Source organism: Dermochelys coriacea, chromosome 4, assembly GCF_009764565.3.
Source record: "Dermochelys coriacea isolate rDerCor1 chromosome 4, rDerCor1.pri.v4, whole genome shotgun sequence".
Classification (NCBI taxonomy): Eukaryota; Metazoa; Chordata; order Testudines; family Dermochelyidae; genus Dermochelys; species Dermochelys coriacea.
The window spans coordinates 36,674,150-36,698,081 of record NC_050071.1 but is presented as its reverse complement, the minus strand read 5'-3'; the positions used below and the strand labels follow the sequence as shown (position 1 = coordinate 36,698,081).

The window sequence follows — 23,932 nt, the reverse complement described above, 5'->3', positions numbered from 1 at the left end:
ATTTTAATGTGTATGCTGGGAATTTAAAGTTCCCAAAGGATTGTTGTCACATTTATCTAGTGTAATTACTTGTGGTCACTCAATACTTTATTTGCAAAGGATAGCGTGTGAGTGGAAAATATCAGATGCAGGCATTTCACAAGCATGGAAAAAGTGTTAATTGTGCATATTGTAGTCCTCTCTCTCTTCTTTGTTTGATTATTTATTTTATAGTTTGTGGGTAAGAATAAGTTGTGGTGTTCATTTCACTACTGTACCAACTACTCTCTGCACCCATGGTCCATATTTCATCTCCCATGTTTTATTAATAGGCAGTGTACCGCCAGCATTTTAATTTTAGTCAAATCTTTACTAAAGCCCAGCAAAGGGAAACAAAAAACCAAAACACTGGAGCTCTTTGGCATGACTACATCTACTTGACTTTATTATATATTCATAGCAATTTAGATATTTTATGTCCCAAAAAGTTATAACATGGACAGGAAAACTACTTATGGGGAAAGTTACTGTTAAATTTCATTATCTGCAAAAACAAATATTTTAGCATGACAACTGGAGTGGATGCTTCCATATTACTGGCCATATCTCTCGTGTGAGCTTGTGCATGACGTTTCCTGCTTGTATGTGTGTGGTTTTTATTTTCTTCTAGGTACTATATATGATAGAGCATGGTATTTCCCTTATGTGGAGTGAATAGTCTAACACCATTCACAATAGGAAAAGCATGATGGTTTATTAAGCTTGGTTTGTATGTGTGGATTAGTTGGTTCATTGCTGCATATAATTTTGTTCTTTTACATTTGAATAATGCATTAACCATTCTGAAACTTTTCTTTGATTTGTCTTGTGAATTCATAGTAGACAAAAGGACACTGTCAGAGTATTTTGAAATTTTTATTTAATTAATGTGTATAGTAACCCTTCGGAAGATTGAAATAAATCTTATTTTTTTCCCTTCTGTCTCAGAAGTAAACTGGCTTGTTATGGATATTTTTACTCTTGAGTATTTTGCTTCTGACTTTTTCTTTTTTCTTTTTTTTTATTTGCAACAAAGCATTTATTTTTAAAAATCATAAAAAGTAGATCTTCTGAAAAAAAAATTAGGAGAAAAAGAGTAGGTCAAATTTGACTACCTTTGACATTGTCCTTTTAAGTGTGCTCCCTAATTTTTCACATTTCTAATATCTTATAAAAATTGTGATAAGAGCCTTGCCTTTTAATATTGCAAAGATTTCAATACAACTGTCTGATGGACAAGTCATTCCTCTGTTTGGCTGGTTGGTTAAAGAATATTTCTTCAAGATATCTAGATTATCTAGGAGCATTGTTGTGGGCCTCTCCAGTAACTTGCACTCTCTCTGAAAATTTTTAACATAAGGAGAGTATAAAAATGCAATCATGGATTTGATCCAATTCTTATTGAAATCAAGGGGAGCCTTTCAGTTTATTGCATGAATTCTTATATCAGCAGAAGTAGTACTTTAAATTGTGAAATGCAACATTCTGCTTACTTTATACTTAAAAGCTCAAATGGAATGACTTATTTTACACAGTTGATATTCATGAAGCTTAAAATGGCAAGTTCTAATATTTGGCTGACGTAATTCATATAACAGTTCAGACATACTCTGTCTAGTAGAATGTAAAAAAAACCAACAAGTTAACTCATTTTCATGAAGATATTTTTATATTTCCCCATACATCCGTGTGACATTCAAAAACTGGACAGCCAGAAATACATTTAATAAAAATGTTCCCTTTTGAAATGGATGAAAATTATTGACATTTAGTTTCAGGTACAAACATCTCAATCCCTGTGGCCATTTGTTTGTGAATTACATCCACATAGCCTGCTTCAAGGCTTTGCATGATCTGTACAATACCAAGTGTAATTTTCATAGGTGCATGAATAATATGCTGGGTCACTTTATGCATTTCACTTGTATTTACTTCTCAACAGGAGTCAACAGAAAGTTCCAATACGACTATTGAAGACGAAGATGTGAAAGGTATGATTAACAGTTGGAAAGGCAAAACCATGGCTACATGCATATATTTCAGTAGGTTTTATTGATCTGCCAGATGGAGGGAGTTCCTAAGTAATCCAAGGAGAACATACTATTATTTTTGAAAATTATGTTCATTGCTGAAGTTCTATATGTTAAGTTCTGATTTGGATAATCTGACTTTGATAGTCTAACTTTTACATGTACCGTTTCTGTAGCATTTTGGAATTAAGGAAGTTTGTCATCTAAAATTATAATTATGGCAGTAGAAGGTGTATATTTAAAAACTAATGACATTTAATATTATTTTAAATTTCATTTTGTATATCGTATTTTGAATTTTTTTGTTTGCATGCTTTAATTCATGTGTGTTTAATGCGTTTTTTCAGATCAGCATTTATAAAACATTTCTGTTCAGATGCCAGTGTTTTTTTTGTGCTTCTTTTGTATTCTGGCCCTATAATTGTCTTAACCTCAGTCACCTTTTTCTTTTCTTTTCAATTTTCTGCACAATTACCTTCTTAACTTTGCAATCTTTTTGATTATTTTTAAGGTTTTTTTTCTTTTTTAAATTCTATGCTGTGACATTATTCATTCTTATTTTAATAACATTTTGTGGGTTTAAAACCGGTGTATTCAGCTTGTGTATTATATGTTTCATATAAGACATTCGTTTTTAGCTTTAAGTACAAAATTTTATTTATAGTGGATCCACAAAACAGAAACAGGAGTAAGAAGGGACATGTTGAAAAATAAGAGGGGAAGTAGTAAGAAAAAGAGATTTCTTAGTTAATTAACCATTAGAGTGTTGGGCTGGTTTTACACTGTATTATACTAGAAGTGTTATGTCTGTGGGTGTCACTATTAAAGTGTTTATTAGCAGAAATATGCATTAAAATATAGATTCTAAGATGCTGGAGTTTTCAATAGCTTCAAGACTGAGAGAACATTTTAGAATATGAAACTGATTCAGTGGATGCAGTTGCTCAAATCGTGTTTGGTAAACTGTTGTTTTATTTCTGGATAATGGAGCATGCAGTATCCTTGTTTGATAAAGTAATTGATGTTGCCAGAGTAAGGGACTGATAATGTAATGCTTTAGGACTCATTATTATCTCCAAGTCAGAAATGTAATAAGAGATACAAGATAAGATAATTCTTTAGTAGGACATTCCATTGTTTATGAGCTGGCATTCAAATGAACATCAGTAACCTGGTGATATCCTATATATTGTCTTTTTTAGACAGAGTTCTTTTGCTTAATGAGGTATATAGTTTCTGTTTCACTTTTATTTTGTGTGCTATAAAATCTTACCCCAGGATTCAAGTAACAATGTTCTCCTACTAAGCAGTGTTTGTATGGTTTGGTATATTATCACTTCAACAAGATCATTTATTTCAAACAGACAGAAATACCTATGTAGTCTCCAGAGAAAAACTTGGTTATAAAAAAAGAGGATGATGACAGGTCCATCAATTGCTCAGGCATGCCTATCCCTCAGCAGGGCCTAGGTCAAATTACCCCTACGGCACAGGTATTTCAATCTCATTGCAAGTTAGGGTATGTCTACACTTCCCACTTTACAGCGCGGCCGTGGCAATGCTGCCAAGGCAGCACTGTGACCTGGGGAGTGTAGACACGCTTTATCACCGGGGGAGAACTCTCCCAGCGATTAAAATAAACAAAAAAAAACACCCCGAACCAACGGTGGTAGCTTTGTCGCTGGGAGCCGGGCTCCCGGCAATAAAGCACTGTCTATACTGATGCTCGGGAGTGTTGCCTTAATCTGTGCCAACAGCACCACTCAGCTAGGAATTCTCCTGCTGCCTCACAGCGTTACAGGCGCCCTAAGGTTCAAGCGTGTCTTCAATCCTATCCCTGTTTCTGCCTCAGTCTTGCCTAAGCCTTGTTCCAGCCCTCTTCAGACTTGTCTGTACCCTATTCCAACCTTGCTCCTGACCTGCTCCAGCCATGCATCCGCCTTCTCCCTCCCAGACTGTTGGACTGACTCCAGCCCTGCTTCGACCTGCATCTGGACTCCACTATCATCCTGATTTGGCTTATCTACAGACTCTGACCCCAGTTCTTATCTATGGCCCATCCCCGTATCCTGGTTTAAGCATTGCCCTCAGCCCGGTCCTGAATCTACATCCAGCTTTGACTCTTGGTACCTGTCCTCGACCACCACTCCAACCACCAGGCCTGACTGCCTAAAACCTAGAGCCTGACAAATGGTGCACCTAAGATCAAGTCATTCACCTAGCACAAGATATTGAACACACCTTTGCACCATTATGGCAGACTTGTCAACTGCAAACACCACTGTCTAGCATGTGGGGCTGACCACTAAGTTTCTGCAGACTATTTTCTGTAAGCCTATGGTGTGGTTCAAAATGGAAATGCCTCTCCTTGTCACCATAGGTACTTATGACCTACCAACATGGGTAGTAATCTATAAAATATTGAAGAGTGATTCGGCAAGGACATGAACTCTCTGGCTACTTAGCTCCATCAGTGGTGACTTGCACTAAGTGAGTCTTAAGAAGGTGGCCACAACCCTCCATCTGAATAATTTCCTGGCCAATCAGCCCCTTACAGTTTGTGTTGAGGATCATTCACTCCCTTTCCAGCCAGATGTCACTAACTTAGGAGTCAAATTGGACCTTGACCTAACATACCAGTCCCATTTAGAACATGTAAAGTAAAAGATTACTTGATCCAGAGACTAGCAGGAACTTCCTGGAAGCCGAGGCAAATGTTTTACTCACCTCAGTCCTGGGGCTGGTATTCTTGCATCTGTAGAGCAGTATGCAACAGTTTGGGGCAGAAGTTGGCAAATGCGTCTCATTGTTTCGGAGATTAACACAACCACTCATATCGTTAGTGGTTATCTTTGCTGTACTTTAACATCTGATTTATATGTGAAGGCACATATAGCTCCCATAAAACTGCATGGACGGTTATGATGGATGAAAACAACCTGCTGAATACAAATCTGACAACAGTTGCAAATAAGCAACCCATACTTTCTATCAGAAGATCTACCCACTTCCAGAAGAAATCACCTACACCTGCATTTCCTGTTGACTTGCCATGATTGTCTTCACAACATCCTCTTGCCATTCATGCACTTCTGTCTCATGCTGCCAGCCCAGTGCCAATTTCAGATGAACAATGGCACATTAGGGCCAACTGCTATTTCTTCGTAGAGTGGCAGGTATTCTGGAATAGAAAGGCAGGAGTGCTGGCAAACTTCAGAAGCCTTGATTTACAATTACTTATTTGCAACCTTGGATGCGGATCATGGACTAGTCTTAACAGACTGCTGAGAGGAAAAGGCAGAGTGGCTGCCACATGCAGAAATTTGATTTAGCCCAATTTTCACAGTGTGACTGGTGTAGTGTCTTAGCCCAATCTTCACCATCTGATTGTGTGGTAGGATGCAGATGGTCATGCATGTGGTGGAGAAGAGCACAGTTAGAAGATTGGAGGATGGACTGCAACATCATACCACCCTTGATGCAGTAGTCAGAGATGGCTGAACAATCTAGTTAACGACGTGTAATGCAGAGTAAAGAAGTTCCTTTGGCCCTGTTATTTCAGGAACCAGTATAGCTACAGAAAATTCCCAATGTACAGTTTTGCTTAGTGTGTCACTGTCCACTTGAAAATAAAGTAGTAGTACTGTATTTAGGATTTTGCTTTGATACTCTCACTGTTTCCAAAAGAGAGAAATCCCTGAAAAAAGTTGTTGGACTAATACAGCTAACACAAGTTGGTCATCACATAACATTAAGTGTGAATAAAAAACAAAGTCCCATGTTTTTCTGCGTCGGTCTCAGGGTGTTTCAGTTGTCTGTAGCACACAGAACAAGTGTCTGAGGACATGGTAGGTATGTAGGAAAGAGCTGGCAGAAGAAAGGGTAGTATGTGAAAAGGCCATAAAATACTCTTGAACTTCAGCAGAAGGCATGATCAAAAAAGGAAAATTTTCACTTCCATGATGTCACTCATCAAATTTTTCTCCTGGCCCATGTAGTTTTATTGTTTTTGCTTCAGTCATGATAAAAATAATACTTGCAGAGAATATGGGAATTATAGTGGATACTCCAATAGAAGAGATTTTAGAAAGCCAAAATTAACACTTAATTTGGGAATAGGTTAGATCAATTTTCTTGAAGTGTGGTTTGATTCTGTAAAAAGAATATTATGGCGTCCACATTTTCCATTTCTCATTTACTTCCATGCCAAATATGTATGCAATGTTGTTATAGCTGTGTTGGTCACAGGATATTAAAGAGACAAGGTGGGTCTCTAATACCCACCTTGCCTCTCTAATAACAAATATGTTCATTTTACAAGTAAAAAAGATGCATTTTTCTAACTCTCAGCCTTGCAAAATGAACCGTAGGCCTGAAAATCAGGGTAGGTTATTTCCTTCTCAAGCAACATCACCAGTAAGAAAATTATCTCATTGATTATGCATGCGGAACATCATTGTCTTCAAGAAGAGAAACTTGTTAGTGCTAGAACTGGAACTTAGAAAACAATTGTGATGATAATGTGTGAGAAGGAGTATAATCCAGTCTCTCCTAGCTGAATCAGTAGCTCACTCTTTCTTAGCTGTGTTGACTTTGCAAGTAAAATACAGGAAACAAAGTACTAAGAAGTTATTAGTCATTGAAGGCAACAAATCCAATTCTGCATGCACATGGAGCAGATGTAAAACCTAACAAGATGTGCCTTTTCCACATAGCGACTTTTCAGACTACAATGAGATTTCAGAAATACAGATGACTTGATACTAGCTGTATCAGTAAATGGGATCTTGGGAGGTTTGTTACAGTTAACCCCTCACTTGTCAAGAGAGTGAAAGTCCTAATCAAAACCAGGGCTAATGTCCTCAAAGTTTCACTGAATACTAGATTGTGACTGTAAAGCCACAACCACTCAGTAGGAGAAGCAGAGACGTACATTGCCCTAGCATGAGGCATTGTAGACTTTGTTGAGTACACATGGGACGATGGTCCCTGCTACTATCTTGGAAAGGTTTCATCATGTGTACTCCTTATGCCTGTTCAACTGTGTTAACACTGCCTATTGTTCTCTCCACTCCTTTTCCCACTACATCTGGAGAGACTAGTAGTTCATAGACTTACGCTGGCCCTCTGCACTTGGGTAAATTTTTTCACTCGTCGTACGAGGGGTAATGAGGAGATTTCCTGTGCTCTCTTCCCCTCAGTTTCACACATATGCATAGCTAGTTACAATCTAATAGTAAATTATGCTTTTTAGTAGTATATGATCTAGAACTAACTAATTAAGTCACTGATGTTGCCTTCTGTTCTCAAATTTTCAGTGTATGATTTACCTTGACTTGAGCATGCTTCAGGTATATTAGCAACCAATAACTTCTCAGTTTAAATAACAGCATAATAATAATAATTTCGGTTAATGGAAAGCAATAGCTTGAAGAACAATTAAGTTTATCTGCAATTGATGTGAAGAAAAATAGTTGCGGTGCAATTTACTTTTATTTGTAATATCCTCCTTCAAACCATTTTGTGTAGTTTAGCAACTAACCTCATTAACTATATAATTTAATTTTTTGTATATGTAAGGCCATATTTTCTTGGGTTTATAATTTAGCTAAAAAGTTTGTTTGAAATTTAGCTCATCCAGGAGTGCAGTTATAAGATAACGTAAATTAAAAAAATGTTTTTCTTAAGATTGTTTATTTGGTTGTTTAATATCAAAATTAACAAAGATTTATATACCCTTTATACTTGCTCTTTCCTGATAGGAAGGATAATAACAATACATGTCTGAGTTAGAAGAGAGTGTGGTCCTGCTCCTGGTTCTGCTACGGAGCAGTTAACAAATGCAATAGAAACTAAGCAGCAAAACTGTTGGGCAGAGCAGCAAGGGCTTGACAGCTGTTTATTTTCTAAGCTGTCCTGTCATTGAAATGGTCTCCATTGCTCCTGCTCCCATAGAAATCAAGCCCTAGATGCCTATTTTCTGTGTCCTGGTTAAATTAAAGAGAAAAGTAGAAAATTGGCTGAAGGACATAAGAGAACTCCTGTTAATGACCTTAATTACAAAATTGTTATCAGGTGTCACAAAGCAGTCTTCTCAAGGGAGAACAATAAGCATCTGAAACAACTCAATAATGCTGCTGTGTTGTACTCAGTCTATTCAGTTCCATTTCATGAGGTGGAGAGAGCACAAGATGACTGTGCCTACAGACACTGGCAGGCCCATTTGCTATTCCTGAGTTCCCCTGCCCAGAGTTTGGAGTCTCCTCCTTCCTTGTGCCCTTGCAAGTATAACACCACATAGTAGGCAGGAAAGAGGTGAGGGTGTAGGGAGACTGGAAGCTGTTCCCATGAAGAGACAAGTCCCTTTGCATGTTGGAGTGCTCCAGGAAGCATTGTGCCTCTCTGAGTCACAATTCTTCCCCAACTTCCCACATCGGCACCACCCTTTACTGAGGGTTGTCCCTGTTAGGCACTATTGGCTCCTACATTTTATTGACCCTTTTGTGGACCCACTTATCCCTCTAGCCCCAAAGGATAATGAAGAATATTATTATCACTGAGGCTGTTGAGATACAAAATATCATTTTAAATTCTTTGTGGAGAATAAATATGTGGAACAGCTCATCTGGCTGGAGCTGATGTATTGTTGATTGAAAAATGAAGAATTTTGAAATGTGCCTGTTTCATTAACATTGCTGCTGGAATGACTCTCTAACATTTGGCCAGTTAATTACAGTGCAGCAATAAAAGTTTGCTTGTGTGTTCAAGTAGAATACCTGATAAGATACATATATATTGGGGCAGATTGGAAAGAGTTCCTGAATGGAAGCAATGACTTGAGGAATCCTCTTCTGATGTTGTTTTTCTCATTGTTTAGCACCTCTCTGTTCAGGAATACTGTACAAGTTCCTATTAGACTCAGCAGGTACCACTCCCATCCTGCTCCTAACATAGTACACAAACTTAATCCAATATAGGGAGTAGTAGTATTATTTATTATTCATTTAAATAACAAATGTAAACTTCCAGCCAGTTTGAGTATATTTATGTGTTTGCCTGTTCCTAGGATTCCTGGCAGCACCTCTCTGTCTTTGCCCGTTGTTCCCTCTACCTTAGAGTGATATTCAAACTATTTTATATCGTGGATTAAAGCAGATAGGACCCACTTGTTCTGACTGCTAGAATGAGTCAGGGGAATAGCTGCTCTGCATTATGCAAGGTCCCATAAGCTGGCATATCTTGCTTATATATTGTGACTTTTGTAGTTACTGCCACTTTAAGGGATTTGTAGAGGCTGACCACAATAGAGGCAAAGGCTGGAAACTTTCTACCTATGGAGACAAGAAGAAGTTAGCATGCCTTCGGGGATTCTGGGAAGAGCACTCAGAGAAGTTACACCCAGCTTATTTTTAGAGATGCATCATATGTACAAATGTTCTGGGTCCACTCCTAACCTGGAATGCCCCCTTTAGGGTGTTACAAGTGCTTGAAGGTAACATGCCCCCATTTTTTTTACATTGTGCACAAGCAGCAGGATTGTGGCTTTCTCTTGTGCACATATAAGGTCTTCCCCTACCCCACCCATTTGTACACTTATGGAGCAGCAACCAAAATGCAGGGGGACATACTCAATTTCTGATATGCACAAATCTTTTAATTTGTCATCAGTTAATTTGTTTATTTCGTAAGTTATTGATTTGAGTGTTTACAGACAGCATTTCAGATATGTGGGCATTATGAATCTGTGAGAGACTTAAAATTTTCCTGGCTGATTCTTTTTATGCTCAGCATGTGTGTGCATGTGCATGTGTGAATGTATATAGGCATTGTGGCTAGTTAAGAGGTTTGAATATTTTAAAAGACAGCCTGAATTCTGCTTTCACAAATCTGTCTTCAAGCGCAGATTCTTACTCCTTGACTTCATCAGAGGCATGCAGGACCAATTCTAACGTTGTGTATCAGGGCCTTGTGCTACTGGTTTGTATTAGAAGGGAGGTATTTCTGTAATTTGCAGGCAGTGAAACCAGAGCAAGAGTTCATTTTTCATACATTTTAATGTAATAGTTTCCATTTAAAAATAATACTGCAAGTAAATGTGGGTCAGCAAATCATATCCATGTACCATTTATAGGTATGTATTTTTAAAAGTGGAATTTTAATAGAAACTTTCTTTATAAGACAGTGGTACAGCACAAGATTTTTAAAAATATATACCGAGACAAATGTTGTGCATGAAATCCTTTCTACCAGTTTAGGGCACTTGGACACCTAAGAACATGGCTGTAACCATAAACTATGTTGACATCCAAGTGGTAGTAAAGGGACCTAGAAATAATTGCAGCTGTGGAAATGAAGACGAGTCTGAAAATTTAACCCACAGGGCATCTGACAGGAATATCTGTGGGATTTCTCCTCCTTTATGAAGGTAGACTGTGAGCCCAAAACACATCAATAGCATCTCTCCAATGTAAGAATGGTAGATATGTTTTCTCACTAATGTTGTAGAATACCTTCTTTATTTTTTTGCCAGTAATACACCTAAGCTTTAGAGAGTTGATTTGTTGAATACGAAATGGTCTGGATATCTAGATTTCTCATGGTGGTGTATCCCTGAGGATAGATCAATGTAAACAATAGTAAGTGTGATGATTTCCCACGGGCAAAAGGGCTGAGCTTTAGGGCATTTTCAAAAGCAGATAAAAATTCTGGTTCATCTGCACTGCTCAATTTGTCCATATAGTGGGTACCTTTTATATGTAATCCATTCAGGAAACGCATGCTTACATATGATTTGTTTATTTGAATTCATTTTATTCTGGTTTAAAATTCTATGAAAAAACCAATTTAAATTAAGCAGGTTGAATTATATATTGTTTGTTGCTTGGCTTACTTATTATTTTCCCAAAACTAGTCTTTTAAGACCCAAAGACTATAAGAATATGGCTCTTTTCAAACCCATCATATCAGAGTATCCAATTAAAGAGATTGACACTTAGCACTGGCATCTGAACAGAGTCATTTGTTGATACCACTATCTTTGTCCTTGACCTCAACCCTCATTTCCCTAAAATGCATTGTTAGTGTTATTTTTGTGTTCAGAGATTTTATCCATTTGTTTGTGATTAAATTACCATTTTTTGGCCTTTTTTTTTCCCTCACATCTCCATGCCCCACATACAGCTTTCAAAAAGGAGGGTGACATGGAGAGGTTATGTTCTGCTCACCACTCCTCTTCTTCCATTGCTTCTTCATCTCACTGGTCACCATCTTTGCTGTGCCCCACCAGCCGCTCCTGCTGTCAGTGTCTACTGAGGATTCTGATCATACTCTACCTCTTCATCTTTGTTTGTTCATATGTTGTGTTTCTTTCCATCAATTCAGCGGCCAAGTCCTTGGAAAATATAAACTCACAGAGTCACTCGCATGAGTCTGAGCCTTTCCAATCCACTCCTTCCTTTGTGCTGTGTAAGTTGAGAGAAACTATCAGTTGAGATGGCCCCCATCTCACAGTCTGACAAAAGACCTTTGCGATCTGGCCTAGACTAATCATTATTTTTGTTGTTGTTTAAAATACTATGGTTTGGGTGGGTTTTGCATTTGATTGTTTTGTTCCTTAGTTAAATCAGCAGCATTTACTATAGTAAATAGCTATTAATATTTCTGGAAAAGAGTAAGTTATCTGTGTGGCAGATTAATGCTCCAAGGAAATCATTCCTGAAATCTGTCTTGAGGGCCGGGTAAAATCCAATTCCATTGCGCAAAATGTCTGTGTTGAAGAATAGAATGAAAAAAACTTGTGTGGTGAGCCTGACATAAGAAAAGCAGTCCATGTATGGAACAGAATTATTTCATGTGAATTAGGGTGAATTAGAATTTCTGGTGACATGGACGGAATGATCAGTCTTGAGGTCTTTGCATATACCCTGTACAGCTCCTCTCTTTAAAGTTGTACAAATCAACTTGAACAGCATCCGAGCAATAACCCACCAAATTAATTATTTGTTATGTTTATGAATGTCACTAAATCACGTGCCTTGGCTTCAGTTGTTAGAGAAGTTTTGAACTCCTGGACCTAGGCTACACGGGTGTATGGGGGAAATGAGGTTTTTACATTACAAAACCTAGTTTCCCTCATACTAATTTCCACCTACTGTTACACACACCTTCTTGGCAACTGTTTGAAATGGGCCATTCTCATTACCACCAAAAAGTGATTTTTTTCCTCCCTTGGTATTCTACTGTTAATTGAATTGTCTTGTTAGATTGACCTCCAGCTTGGTAAGGCAACTCCCATCTTTTCATGTGCTGTGTATTTATACTTGCTACTGTATTTTCCATGTTTCAGAGTAGCAGCCGTGTTAGTCTGTATTCGCAAAAAGAAAAGGAGTACTTGTGGCACCTTAGAGACTAACATTTATTAGAGCATAAGCTTTCGTGAGCTACAGCATCCGATGCTAATGCATCCGATGAAGTGAGCTGTAGCTCACGAAAGCTTATGCTCTAATAAATTTGTTAGTCTCTAAGGTGCCACAAGTACTCCTTTTCCTTTTGTACTTTCCATGCATCTGATGAAGTGGGTTCTAGCCCAAGTAAATTTGTTAGTCTCTAAGGTGCCACAAGAACTCCTCATACAGATGCTTTTTGATTTTATGGGGTGCATGAACAACATGTTGCATCTTCATCCTTTTTGAGAATCAAATAATTTGTGCTACTTGAAAGGTAGCTCCAAGAAGCAAGGCAGTTGTGTTTTATCCAGTTGTAAACCACTGTGCATCTATGGAACAAAATAATAAGATGACCCTACTGTGCATGGATCTGTACGTTTGCTGAGGTTATATCTCACTTTCTTGGAGCTTGTGCGCTTTTTTGCTGATCTAATCTAGAAACAGATGTGGCACTGGGGAGTTGGCTAGAACACACCTGTGCTGCCACTTGGTGTAACTTAATACATTTTTCCTAAATAATGTGCAGAATGCTTAGATGTGGGCATTTAATAGATAGATGGAAGAGAAAAGAATCAATGTTGAAGGAAACTGCTCTAACTGATGGAACTTGCTGAGTTCAGCTGACCTGCAACTGCATAGATTCATAGATATTAAGGTCAGAAGGGACTATTATGATCATCTAGTCTGACCTCTTGCACAATTCAAGTCACAGAATCTCATCCATCCACTCCTGCAATAAACCCCTCACCTATGTCTGAGCTATTGAAGTCCTCAAATCATGGTTTAAAGACTTCAAGGTGCAGAGAATCTTCCAGCAAGTGACTCATGCCCCATGCTACAGAGGAAGGCGAAAAACCAACAGGGCCTCTTCCAATCTGCCCTGGAGGAAAATTCCTTCTCGACCCCAAATATGGCGATCAGCTGAATCCTGAGCATATGGGCAAGATTCACCAGCCAGATACCCAGGAAAGAATTCTCTGTAGGAACTCAGATCCCACCCATCTAACATCCCATTACAGGCCATTGGGGATCCTACATGAATATTTAAAGATCAATTAATTGCAAAAATCATGTTATCCCATCATACCATCTCCTCCATCATAGACTTCACATCATAGAAATAGCATTGGAGGGGAAAGAAAATGCAAAAGCAAGACAAAGAAAATATATCAATCAGATGGGCTACAGAAAGCGTCATGGTGTACTGCGGACACCTGTCCAGCACAAGAAGCACTAAAGTAAAGAACATCTCACATGACCAGATGTACTTTTGTTATTGATTTCAACTATGCATAGACCACTAGTAATATCAGTCTTTGTAGGAAGTGGATTAGTTTGGCTGTCTTGTACTGTAGTGTGCAGGGATATAGTATTAACAATCTTAACAAATCTGTACTACTTCAGTCCATTCTTCCCTTCCCCCCAGCAACATAAAACACACTAGCTCCCTAACCCCTTCTCCCCTCACAAAAAAACTTCTCACAGTGCTTATATAAGACAGATATTTTCTTTAAGAAATGGCATAATGCTATTAAACAGCCATCTGCTGTATGCAAAATAATTTCATAATGATAGCCTGCTATAACTGATCTGATTGCTCACAACACAAAATGTATTAGTTTAAATCCCCACGTTGGCAATGATTCTTGAAAACATGGTTAATCTTCATGGTAGTATATCAGATTGGTAGTTAATTTCCAGTCCTGAGCTTTGTGTAAAGTATTGCAAGTCTATGGAGAAAACATGCTGGTTCTACAGAGTTGTGTATTCAAGAGGGTGTTTATGTCTTGCATAATTCAAGATATATACATTGATTACCCTTAAGAACTTTCCAGAATTACAGTAGGCAAAATAGCTAAGCGTCTGCAATTATCTCAGTATCTGCAGTATTCATTTGTACTTTCTGTACCAGTAGTTCTCAAACGTTTGTATTGGTGACCCCTTTCACATAGCAAGCCTCTGGGTGCGACCCTCCTTTTAAATTAAAAACACTTTATTATATATTTAACACAATTATAAATGCTGGATGCAAAGCGGGGTTTGGGGTGGAGGCTGGCAGCTTGCGACTCCACTATGTAATAACCTCTTGACCCCCTCAGGGGTCCCAACCCCCAGTTTGAGAATCCCTGTTCTATACTTACTGTAGGAAATACCTGGAATAATACAGTTACTGGGATAAAGTCAAGATATCTAAAGCATTTTCTAAGACAGTTGCAGGTCTTTAAGGGTGACAATTGTGTTAGGTTTGGAGACAGAGACCCCCTTGGGACTCAGAGTAGCAGCCGTGTTAGTCTGTATTCGCAAAAAGAAAAGGAGTACTTGTGGCACCTTAGAGACTAACAAATTTATTAGAGCATAAGCTTTCATGAGCTACAGCATCCGATGAAGTGAGCTGTAGCTCACGAAAGCTTATGCTCTAATAAATTTGTTAGTCTCTAAGGTGCCACAAGTACTCCTTTTCCCCTTGGGACTGTAACCTGAAGTGATGAAATTACCTCTGAGCCCAGTTTCCCTGCCAGCTTAGGACTCCAGAACCCTGCCTTGTTGAGCCAGACATGCTAGCCTGCTGCAACTCAGACCCAGGTCTGGTCCACAACCCCAAAGCTGCAGATTTTAACTAAAAACTGCTCAGCAGGTAACCTGCCTCCAGCATTCAGCTCCCAATGGGATCCAAACCCCAAATAAGTCCGTCTTACTCTGTATAAAGCTTATACAGGGTAAACTGATAAATTGTCCACCCTCTGATAGAGAGATATGCACAGCTGTTTTCTCCCCCCGGTATTAATCACTTACTCTGGGTTTTCTAATAAACATAAGTGATTTTATTAGGTATAAAAAGAAGAATTTAAGTGGTTTCAAGTAATAACAGACAGAACAAAGTAAGTCACAAGCAAAATAAAGCAAAAACACACAAGTCCAAGCCTAATACACTAAGAAACTGGATTCAGGTAAAATCTCATCCTCAGAGATGTTCCAATAAGCTTCTTTCCCAGACTAGACTCCTTCATAGGCCAGGCCCAATCCTTTCCCCTGGTACAGTCCTTGTTAGTTGCTGCAGACGTCTTAGTTGGAAACTAGGGGTTTTCTTATGACTGGCAGCCCCCTTTGTTCTGTTCCACCCCCTTTTATATCTTTGGCACAAGGTGGGAATCTTTTGTCTCTCTGGATCCTCACCCCTCCTTCTAAATGGAAAAGCACCAGGTTTAAGATGGATTCCAGTATCAGATGACATGTTCACATGTCCTGTGAGACCCCAACCTCCATTCTTCCAGGGCTGGCCCACACCTACACCGGAAGGTTTGCAAGTAAACAGACCATTTACAACCAATTGTCCTAGTCAATGGAAGCCATCAAGCTTCCAAACCACCATTAATGGCCCACACTTTGCATAATTACAATAGGACCTCAGAGTTATACTTCATGTTCCTAGTTTCAGATAAAAGAATGATCTGTTCATACAACAGGATGAACACAGTAGATTATAAACTTCGTAATGATACCTTACAAGAGACCTTTTGCATAAAGCATATTCAGTTACATTAAATTCACACTCATAAGCATATTTCCACAAAACATTATGGAGTGCAACGTCACAACCATTATACTACATAATCTTCACTTCTGAAATGTGGCATAAAAAAGAATAGACGTATAATGTGGTGGTGATTAGGCTAGTGTTCAGTTTACAGTGTATGTTGTATATGGTCATTTCCCAGCACCTAATCTTGAATTAAAATAAGGGCAGATGCAAACACACATGTTCCACTTCAATGAGTTTCTGCTCTGAACCTTCAATCTGCACCAGTGAATTCATTTTTATAAATGTAAGGACCTGAGTTTACCTCTGCATTTGTACAGTTGTTTTTCAAATGCAACTCCATTTAAGTTATAGTAGTGTCAAACTGAAGTACTGCAGCAGTGAATCAGGCTCTTTCCTTTGTATGGTAGATCATGTCATTGTTGACATTTGGGTTGGTGTGGCATATCGGCCATGCTTCAAAATATCTTTTTTTTTCTTTCAAAAAAGTGACGAAAAGGCAGCACTATAAGCAATATGAATTCATACATTTCTACCTGATTGATTTTAAGGTCTACAGTATGCATCATAAGGTTAAGATTAGCTAATATGAAGTGTAAAATGAACTATGTCTCAGCATGTAAATTAAAACTACCTGTTTTAGTCCCCGTCACTCCCCACAGTAATTGCCAGGATACATAGCTTTTTTTATTGACATAGGTTCATTTCTGACAGATGATGTCTAACATTTTAATCTAAGGTTTGAATAAGACCTTAAAGAAGACATTGCAGGCCCTACTCATTTGGTGTGCTTTCTGTTCCATACCTTTAGACCAGACAGACTTACCGGAGACATACCGGAGAAAACTATTCCATCCTAATCCTTTGATATTTCCCATATCATTATTGTGCCTGGCATCATGAACTGGAGATTAAAGGAGGGGACTGGAAATCAAGAGACCTTGATTCATTCCTGATATTGATTCACTCTATGACCTTGGACAAACCATTTAAACTCTCTGTGCTTCCATTTCCTATCTTTTAAAATGGCAATAGTAATACATACCCATAATTGTTAAGCAATTGAGGTCCTTTGAGTAAAGATGCTATATAAATGCAAAGTGTTCTCGTCATTTGGTAGACAGCATTGTTTTATATAAACAAAGGCTTATGTTGTTGATTGGTGTGATCAGTTCCTAATTCCATGCATTTTGTTGTGTTATATGATTCCAAAATAAAAATAATAGACTATTTTAAATATCATAATGTAATATAATTATAAAAAGTTATTTTTGCTGTTGACTCATATAGGAATTTAAAAGATATTTTTAAAAATCCTCCTCTTTTTCCTTTAAATATCAAGGAGACAGAAGGGAAGAGCAACAAGTTAAAACAATTTATCTTGTTTGGTCCTTTGAATCAATTCTGCAGACGTTAATACATCACGTCTAGTCATTTCCATTACAGAAATGAGCAAATAATTCCTTCATGATTCAAAGTTATTCCTGATTTCCTCCTTCTAACTCCATTTATTAAACTGGAGAACAGCACATCATAAATTGTCACTTTTTTAAAAGAATCTATTCATTACTTGATATGATTTACATAATGTACCACTGATTGCTTTTACTGATGTAATTTCCATATTTGCTTCTCATATCAGTTTGCATTATTCAACTACATTGTAGTTATAAAAAATATTAAACCATGAGGGGGGAAATAGCTGGCATTCTGATGGAATATGCTGATTTTAGAGACAAAGCTGTGATATTCTGTGTTCACTTTAGTCATATATTTTTTCCTGGTTTTATTTTTTGTTAAGCTTTCGATACAACTCCTGCCCTCAGATAACCCGCCAACAAGTGTACATGAAGGGTAAAAGTGGCCAATAGTGCCTCTTAGAGCCATGTTAGTGCACTTATCAGAATCTCTCACTTACTGTTTTGTTTGTGGGACAAACAAGCTCAATCCTGTAGGTGATCAAAAGAGGCAATCCTGCCGAGTTAATATGATATTGTTATGCTCTGTTAGCAGTAAAGGATACTCAGAGACACAAGAGTAGCTATTCTGAATTAATTGGAGGCTTATGGTATGAGAAAATCCTCTCCCCCATCTTATTTAGATGAAGAAAATACTGTGGTATCTAATCCTTTGATGCACCGTAGACACTGTTGAAAAATTAAAAAGCATGATGACCTTGCACAAGCTGCAGGAATTTGCATCACAGGATTTGCAGGAACATAACAAAAGCTTGCAAGTTATCACAGGATCATATAAACTTCTGGGGCGAAATCATAGCCCCACTGAAGTCAATGGGAGATTTCAGTGTGGCCATGATTTCACCCCAATAAACTGACAGTGATAATATAGTAGCAGGTAGGCTAGAATAGTGTACTCTGTTGTCTGGACCAGCCCATGCATATAGATAAGGATAATAGTGTGGGTTTCTTTAAACCTACAGTTTCCATCTAATAGATAGGAAGGATGCTAGAGAGTATGGTATGGTAAAACTTGATAGGATCTCATCTACCATTACATACAAGACCAAGGTAGATAGATAGCATTATGAATGGTAGTGGGGTTGGGAAAAAAAAAAAGAAAATGGAGTGGAAGGATTGACCTGTGGCTAAAGCATAGCTCTGGAAATTAAAAGTTCTGGCTTCTAGTCTTGGCTTTGCTTGCACCATGCTTGTTTTCCCATCTGTAAAAATGGGGCAAACAACCTCATTTCATGGGAATATTGGTTATTTTTATTACAGCATACATTTCATTGTTGTTGTTAAAGCATTTTGAGATATTTAAAAGGAAGGCATAATAGAAGCAAAGAGTATTATCATTTATTCTATTATAAAACTGAGACCAAAGATACAGTTCAGAGTGAATTTAGAGAGTCATAAGGTGGGAGTACAATTTATATAAAAAGTGTATACAAATCATATTAATGTCTCAGTTACCATAAGATGCTTTGACATTGTTAATGCATTTAAACATTATTTCTTGAGACAGTAAGCCAGGTCTGTGGTTAATATTTCACATTAAGAAATCTGAGTAGAAACTTAGTGTTAACTCACTATAGCTGCAATTCACCATTATACGTTTCTTTTTGAGACTATAGAGTGGTTGCCATTCAAAAAAAAAAGTTTCCACATAAGAGAGAGATTAACTTAACTGTGTGGTAACTGTTAGCAGATGGACTTTTCAAAAGTGACTACAGTAATGTGTACAAAGTGACATTCTATTAGCTGAATTTGACAAATAGTTTAACATAATAATATGATAGAGGTTAACAGAGGGAAAGCATTCATTGAATTGGATCTTGTATGTCGTTATTAAATGGAAAAATGATTAGCTGGCATAACTTTTTCAGATACATGTCTACTATTAAATGATGCATTGGGTTTTCATTAGACAAGCAATAAGACTTGTAGAATTTTTTATTTATTTATTTTATTTCCCCTGAAGGGTGGTGGGGAAGTTTGAGAAGAATCAGCAATGTCAGAAACCAATCAACTCATAAGATGGTGAATCGGAGTGAATCGTTAGGAACAGCAGGCGCTGGAAAGGAGTATTATTCTTAAGATGACAGCTTAAGTGCTTAGAATGGGCATACAGTAAATCAAAACAAATTTTAGAATGTTTAAGGCTACAGTGTAAACTTTTAAAAACTTTTTAAAAATAAGTTCTACAGTTTTAACTACAATTTTTTCACAATTTGTGGACAAAAATAAGACATTACTGATCAATTTAAGTTGTCACCAGAAAGGTTCTAGAAATAAGGACTTTAAAACAAGATTCTTTTAGAGCCTGATACAAATACCATTGAAGATAATGGAAGTCTTTCCATTAATTTCTTTGGGCTTTGGATGAGGTTCTTAGGCTCTGATCCAGACAACCACTTACAAACGTACTTACCTGCAAGCATGCGCTTAAGTGCTTTGCTGAATCAGGGCCATCTTCTTTGAGGGATGGTCCCTATGTGGATTACAAACGTGGGTATGCATGGGTCTTCGTACAATATTTTACAAATATGTTTCTTATACAGCTGAGCAATAATTGATACTGAGTAGATGTTCACCTATCACCTCTTTTTTCTTGTAAATTAATTTGCAGAAATTAACCATAAAAGCAGTATAAAACAGCCAGAGCAACTTAAAATTTGAACGGTTAGCCCCTGAAAATGTTTTGTAGCACTTGACTATTCATCTGTCTCTAGATTTGTGGCAGTAATGCGTGCTGCACCACAGAATGACATCTGACGTGTTCATCTATACTTATTTTTTTCAGTGAATAATACTAGAGTGTTTTCTCTCTTTTGTCTCCAATTTCCTTTGTGTTTTCAAAATCGGTAATATTTTGTTCCAGCAAACTCTGCAGTGCTCTGTACAAAAGTACTATTAACTGTACATTTTAACTTTTCAAATTGCTGGTTGTTGGGATCCAGTTTTTATTACAAATTAACCTAGACCACATCATTCCATCTATTTTTAAACAGAACTCCCCACTGAGTTCAATGAAGAGTGTTCTGCTTTAAAATGGATAGCACAGAATGTCCCATGGTCTATTGTAAAGGGCACTGGGATAAGTCATTTTCAAAGTTTTATCTTTGTAAGAATATTGGAGGCAAGTGAGTGTGATAGACGGCCCCCGATTTTGTGCATAGGGCACAGACGGTTTGCTTGCTAATTTGATAATCTGAAATGGAACTCTCAGGTATAAATGTGAATTAACAAGCTGCCTCTGCATGGCACATAACTGATACACAGCTATTTTCTATAAGACTAGAAAGTACATGACGATGAACTTTATTTTTGGCTTCATAATGATTACTGTTCTCAGAGGTACTTTACGTTAACAGGAGTATGCTAAGGAACAATAAAACCACAGGACTCCCAGTTATGTGAAATCAGGGTAATAACAGTTCCAGCACAGTAATTATGTAGACAATCATCTGGAGTATTAATAAAAAAAATAAGTGTTATTAACCTGTGAGGGAGCATGTTTTAAGAGTTTTTTTTTGTTTTTATTACTGTTGCAGTACAAAGCACGTTGTCTTCAATTTTAAACCATTGCATCAGCAGTATTGTGCTCACCCAATTAGCAAGGGTTCTGCATGCATTTCTCATTAATCGGTTTGAACAGGTACCCCTTTGTGGGTAAACTAGCAGTCTTCATTTTTATATGTCAACGGTATTTTTTATGCTTAACTCTTCTTAGATTTTTCTCTCTATTTCTTTTTGTTATGATTAGCATACTAAACTATTGATTATTTCTATAGAGTGTCCTTAATATGTATTCAAATTTCCTTAGTTTGATGCAAAAATAGTGTGTTCTTGTGTGGGGCTCTGTAGGCCTGATTTATTTTTGCATTACCTTGTTCCATTAGTTTATAAATTCCATTAATCTGAAAATTGCCGGCACAGTGCTCTCCAAGACCCTCTTTGCATAGCTTGTATACCAGTAGATTGTCAAACATGGAGTAGATGTAAAATACATCCCTGTAAAATGTGGCCAGAGTCTAATAAATCAACAAGAATTGATGCATGTACTGGGATTAATGTTTTTATAATGCTAAATGCTCGAATAATTTCAGCCAAAATTGTAACATATTTCCTTCATTCCTTTGTATTAGATATCCATTTTAGCTTGACTTCAAAATATTTTTGTTAGAAATGTCTTTTTAATCATCATATGCCTGCCCACGTGCTAAAATAAAGGTCACATTTGTGTGAAATACTGTTACCACAATCCCTTAACTGACTATACTTTATATTATATACTGTGTAGATTAAATATTGAAGTCAGATCACAGGTCTGCAGTCAGCCGACACTCAGCCTTGACTCGGTCTTTTTTTGAGTCTCTTGCCCCGAGTCTCCTACAGGAGCCCCCACTCTTGGGCAATCTCTCTGTTACTGGTGAGAGTTCAACTTATTCCCGTGGTCTTTCTTGAGTCCAATTACTTCTAGTCCCTTTTTAATACTGGTCTTTTATAAAGCATTTTTATTATTTTAATATTTGTTTAGGATAGCATCAAAAGATCTGTTGTAACTTGGCTGTGCTAGATGCTTACAAACATAATAATAGACATAATCACTGTGCCACAGAGCTTACAGCTGAAGGACTCATTGCTGCAATTAGATCTGTGTTGAATCCATATAGGTCCTACTGTAATCAATGTGACTCTGGAGAGGAAGATATGGTATCAGGACTAAATTTCTTTTAAGTAGTGGTTTGGGCTTATTTCAGGAGTGGTTGCATACAATATAAAATTACTCAAGATAGTTCAGTCAAAGCTCACTGTGAAGAGTTACAAATGACTCTCACTAAACTGGGCAATAAAATGGCAGATACAATTCAGTGTTGATAAATGCAAAGTAATGCACTCTGAAAACTAATCCCAGCTATACATACAAAATAATGGGGTCTAAATTCACTTCTAAATTACCACTCAAGAAAAAAATCTTGGAGTCCTCACCAGCAGTTCTCTGAAAATATCAAGTCAGTGTCCAGTGGCAGTCAAAAAACTAACAGAATGTTAGGAACCATTAGGAAAGAGAGCGAGAGTAAAATGGCAAATGTAATGCGACTATATAAATCCATGGTATGCCCACACCTTGAATACTGTGTGCAGTTCTGATTGTCCCATCTCAAAAAAGATGTATTAGAATTGTAAAATGTGCAGAAAATTGCAACAAAAATGATTAGGGGTATAGAACAGCTTCCTTACAAGGAGAGATTAAAAAGACTAGGACTGCTCAAACTTCAAAAACTGATGACTAAGGGAAGGATATGATGGAGGTCTATAAAATCATGGCGGTATGGAGCAAGTAAATAGGAAAGTTTATTTACCCCTTCACATAACACAAGAACTAGAGGTCAGCTGATGAAATTAATAGGCAGCAGGTTTAAAACAAACAAAAGGAAGTGCTTCTTCACACAGTGCAGTCAATCTGTGGAACACATTGCTGTGAGATTTTGTGAAGGCCAAAAGTAAAACTGGTTTCAAAAAAGAATTAAATAAGTTCATAGAGGATAGGTTCATCAATGGCTATTAACCAAGATGGTCAGGGACACAACCCCATGCTCCGGGTGTCTGCAAACCGCCAACTGCCAGAAGCTGAGACTAAACAAGGGATGGATGATCCAAAATTGACCTGTTCTGTTCATTCCTTCTGAAGCATCTGGCACTGGCCACTGTCAGAGACAGGATACTGGGCAAGATGGACAATTTGTCTGACCTAGTCTGGCTGTTCTTACATTCTTAATTTCTCATGGTTCAATCTCTGCTATTAAAGGCAGTCTGCCGTTTAAGGAAGTGCTGGCACCCTGCCTTTTTGAGTTTGGCCAAAACAAAGGCTAAGTGGAGAAAAATTCATTGTAAACATAGATTTCTGAAATCAGGATGACACACTTACAAGCTCCAGATTCTGGATATAGGTGAATCATTACAATATTGCTCATAAAATGACAATTGGCTGCTTTTACACTTCTGTAAAGGTGAAGAGTTTGTTGTTGTGTTTTTAAAGGCAGATCCTTCAGTGAGAGAAAGTGGATCAGAACTGAGGTCGAAAATGTATCATTGATCTGTGACATGTGCTTTATTTCTTTATGAATACAGAAATACACTAAGGCCAATATATTGTAAAGTGAGTAATTTAACACTTCTGGCTATGGTACGAGAAAAGAAAGTGGAATCATGGAATGAATGACAGTTACACTGATCAGGGAAATATGTAAATGTCCTTGTCTTTGTTATTTAGTCTGACAGTCTTTTATGCTGTCACTTTCCACTTTTGTTCCCATCTCATATTTTGTTATATTTGTGTCTGTTTATCCTTTCTTTAGCTCGTAAGCAGGAGATTATCAAGGTTACTGAGCAGTTGATTGAAGCTATCAACAATGGGGACTTTGAAGCTTACACGTA

General features: G+C 37.5%; 1 protein-coding gene across 49 annotated transcripts in view; it reads left to right on the top strand.

The window, feature by feature from the left end:
- Nucleotides 1-23,932, top strand: part of CAMK2D (calcium/calmodulin dependent protein kinase II delta) — a 237,221-nt gene that overhangs the window by 197,091 nt on the left and 16,198 nt on the right. For 28 of the 49 annotated variants that reach the window (XM_038400285.2, XM_038400273.2, XM_038400272.2 and 25 more), the window contains 2 exons: nt 1,961-2,009; nt 23,854-23,929. In XM_038400285.2, coding sequence (XP_038256213.1) covers nt 1,961-2,009; nt 23,854-23,929 — 125 coding nt within the window. Of the gene's footprint in view, nt 1-1,960; nt 2,010-11,429; nt 11,514-23,853; nt 23,930-23,932 lie in introns of all 49 variants that reach the window. The other 21 variants (XM_043513727.1, XM_043513724.1, XM_043513726.1 and 18 more) reach the window with 1 other exon arrangement.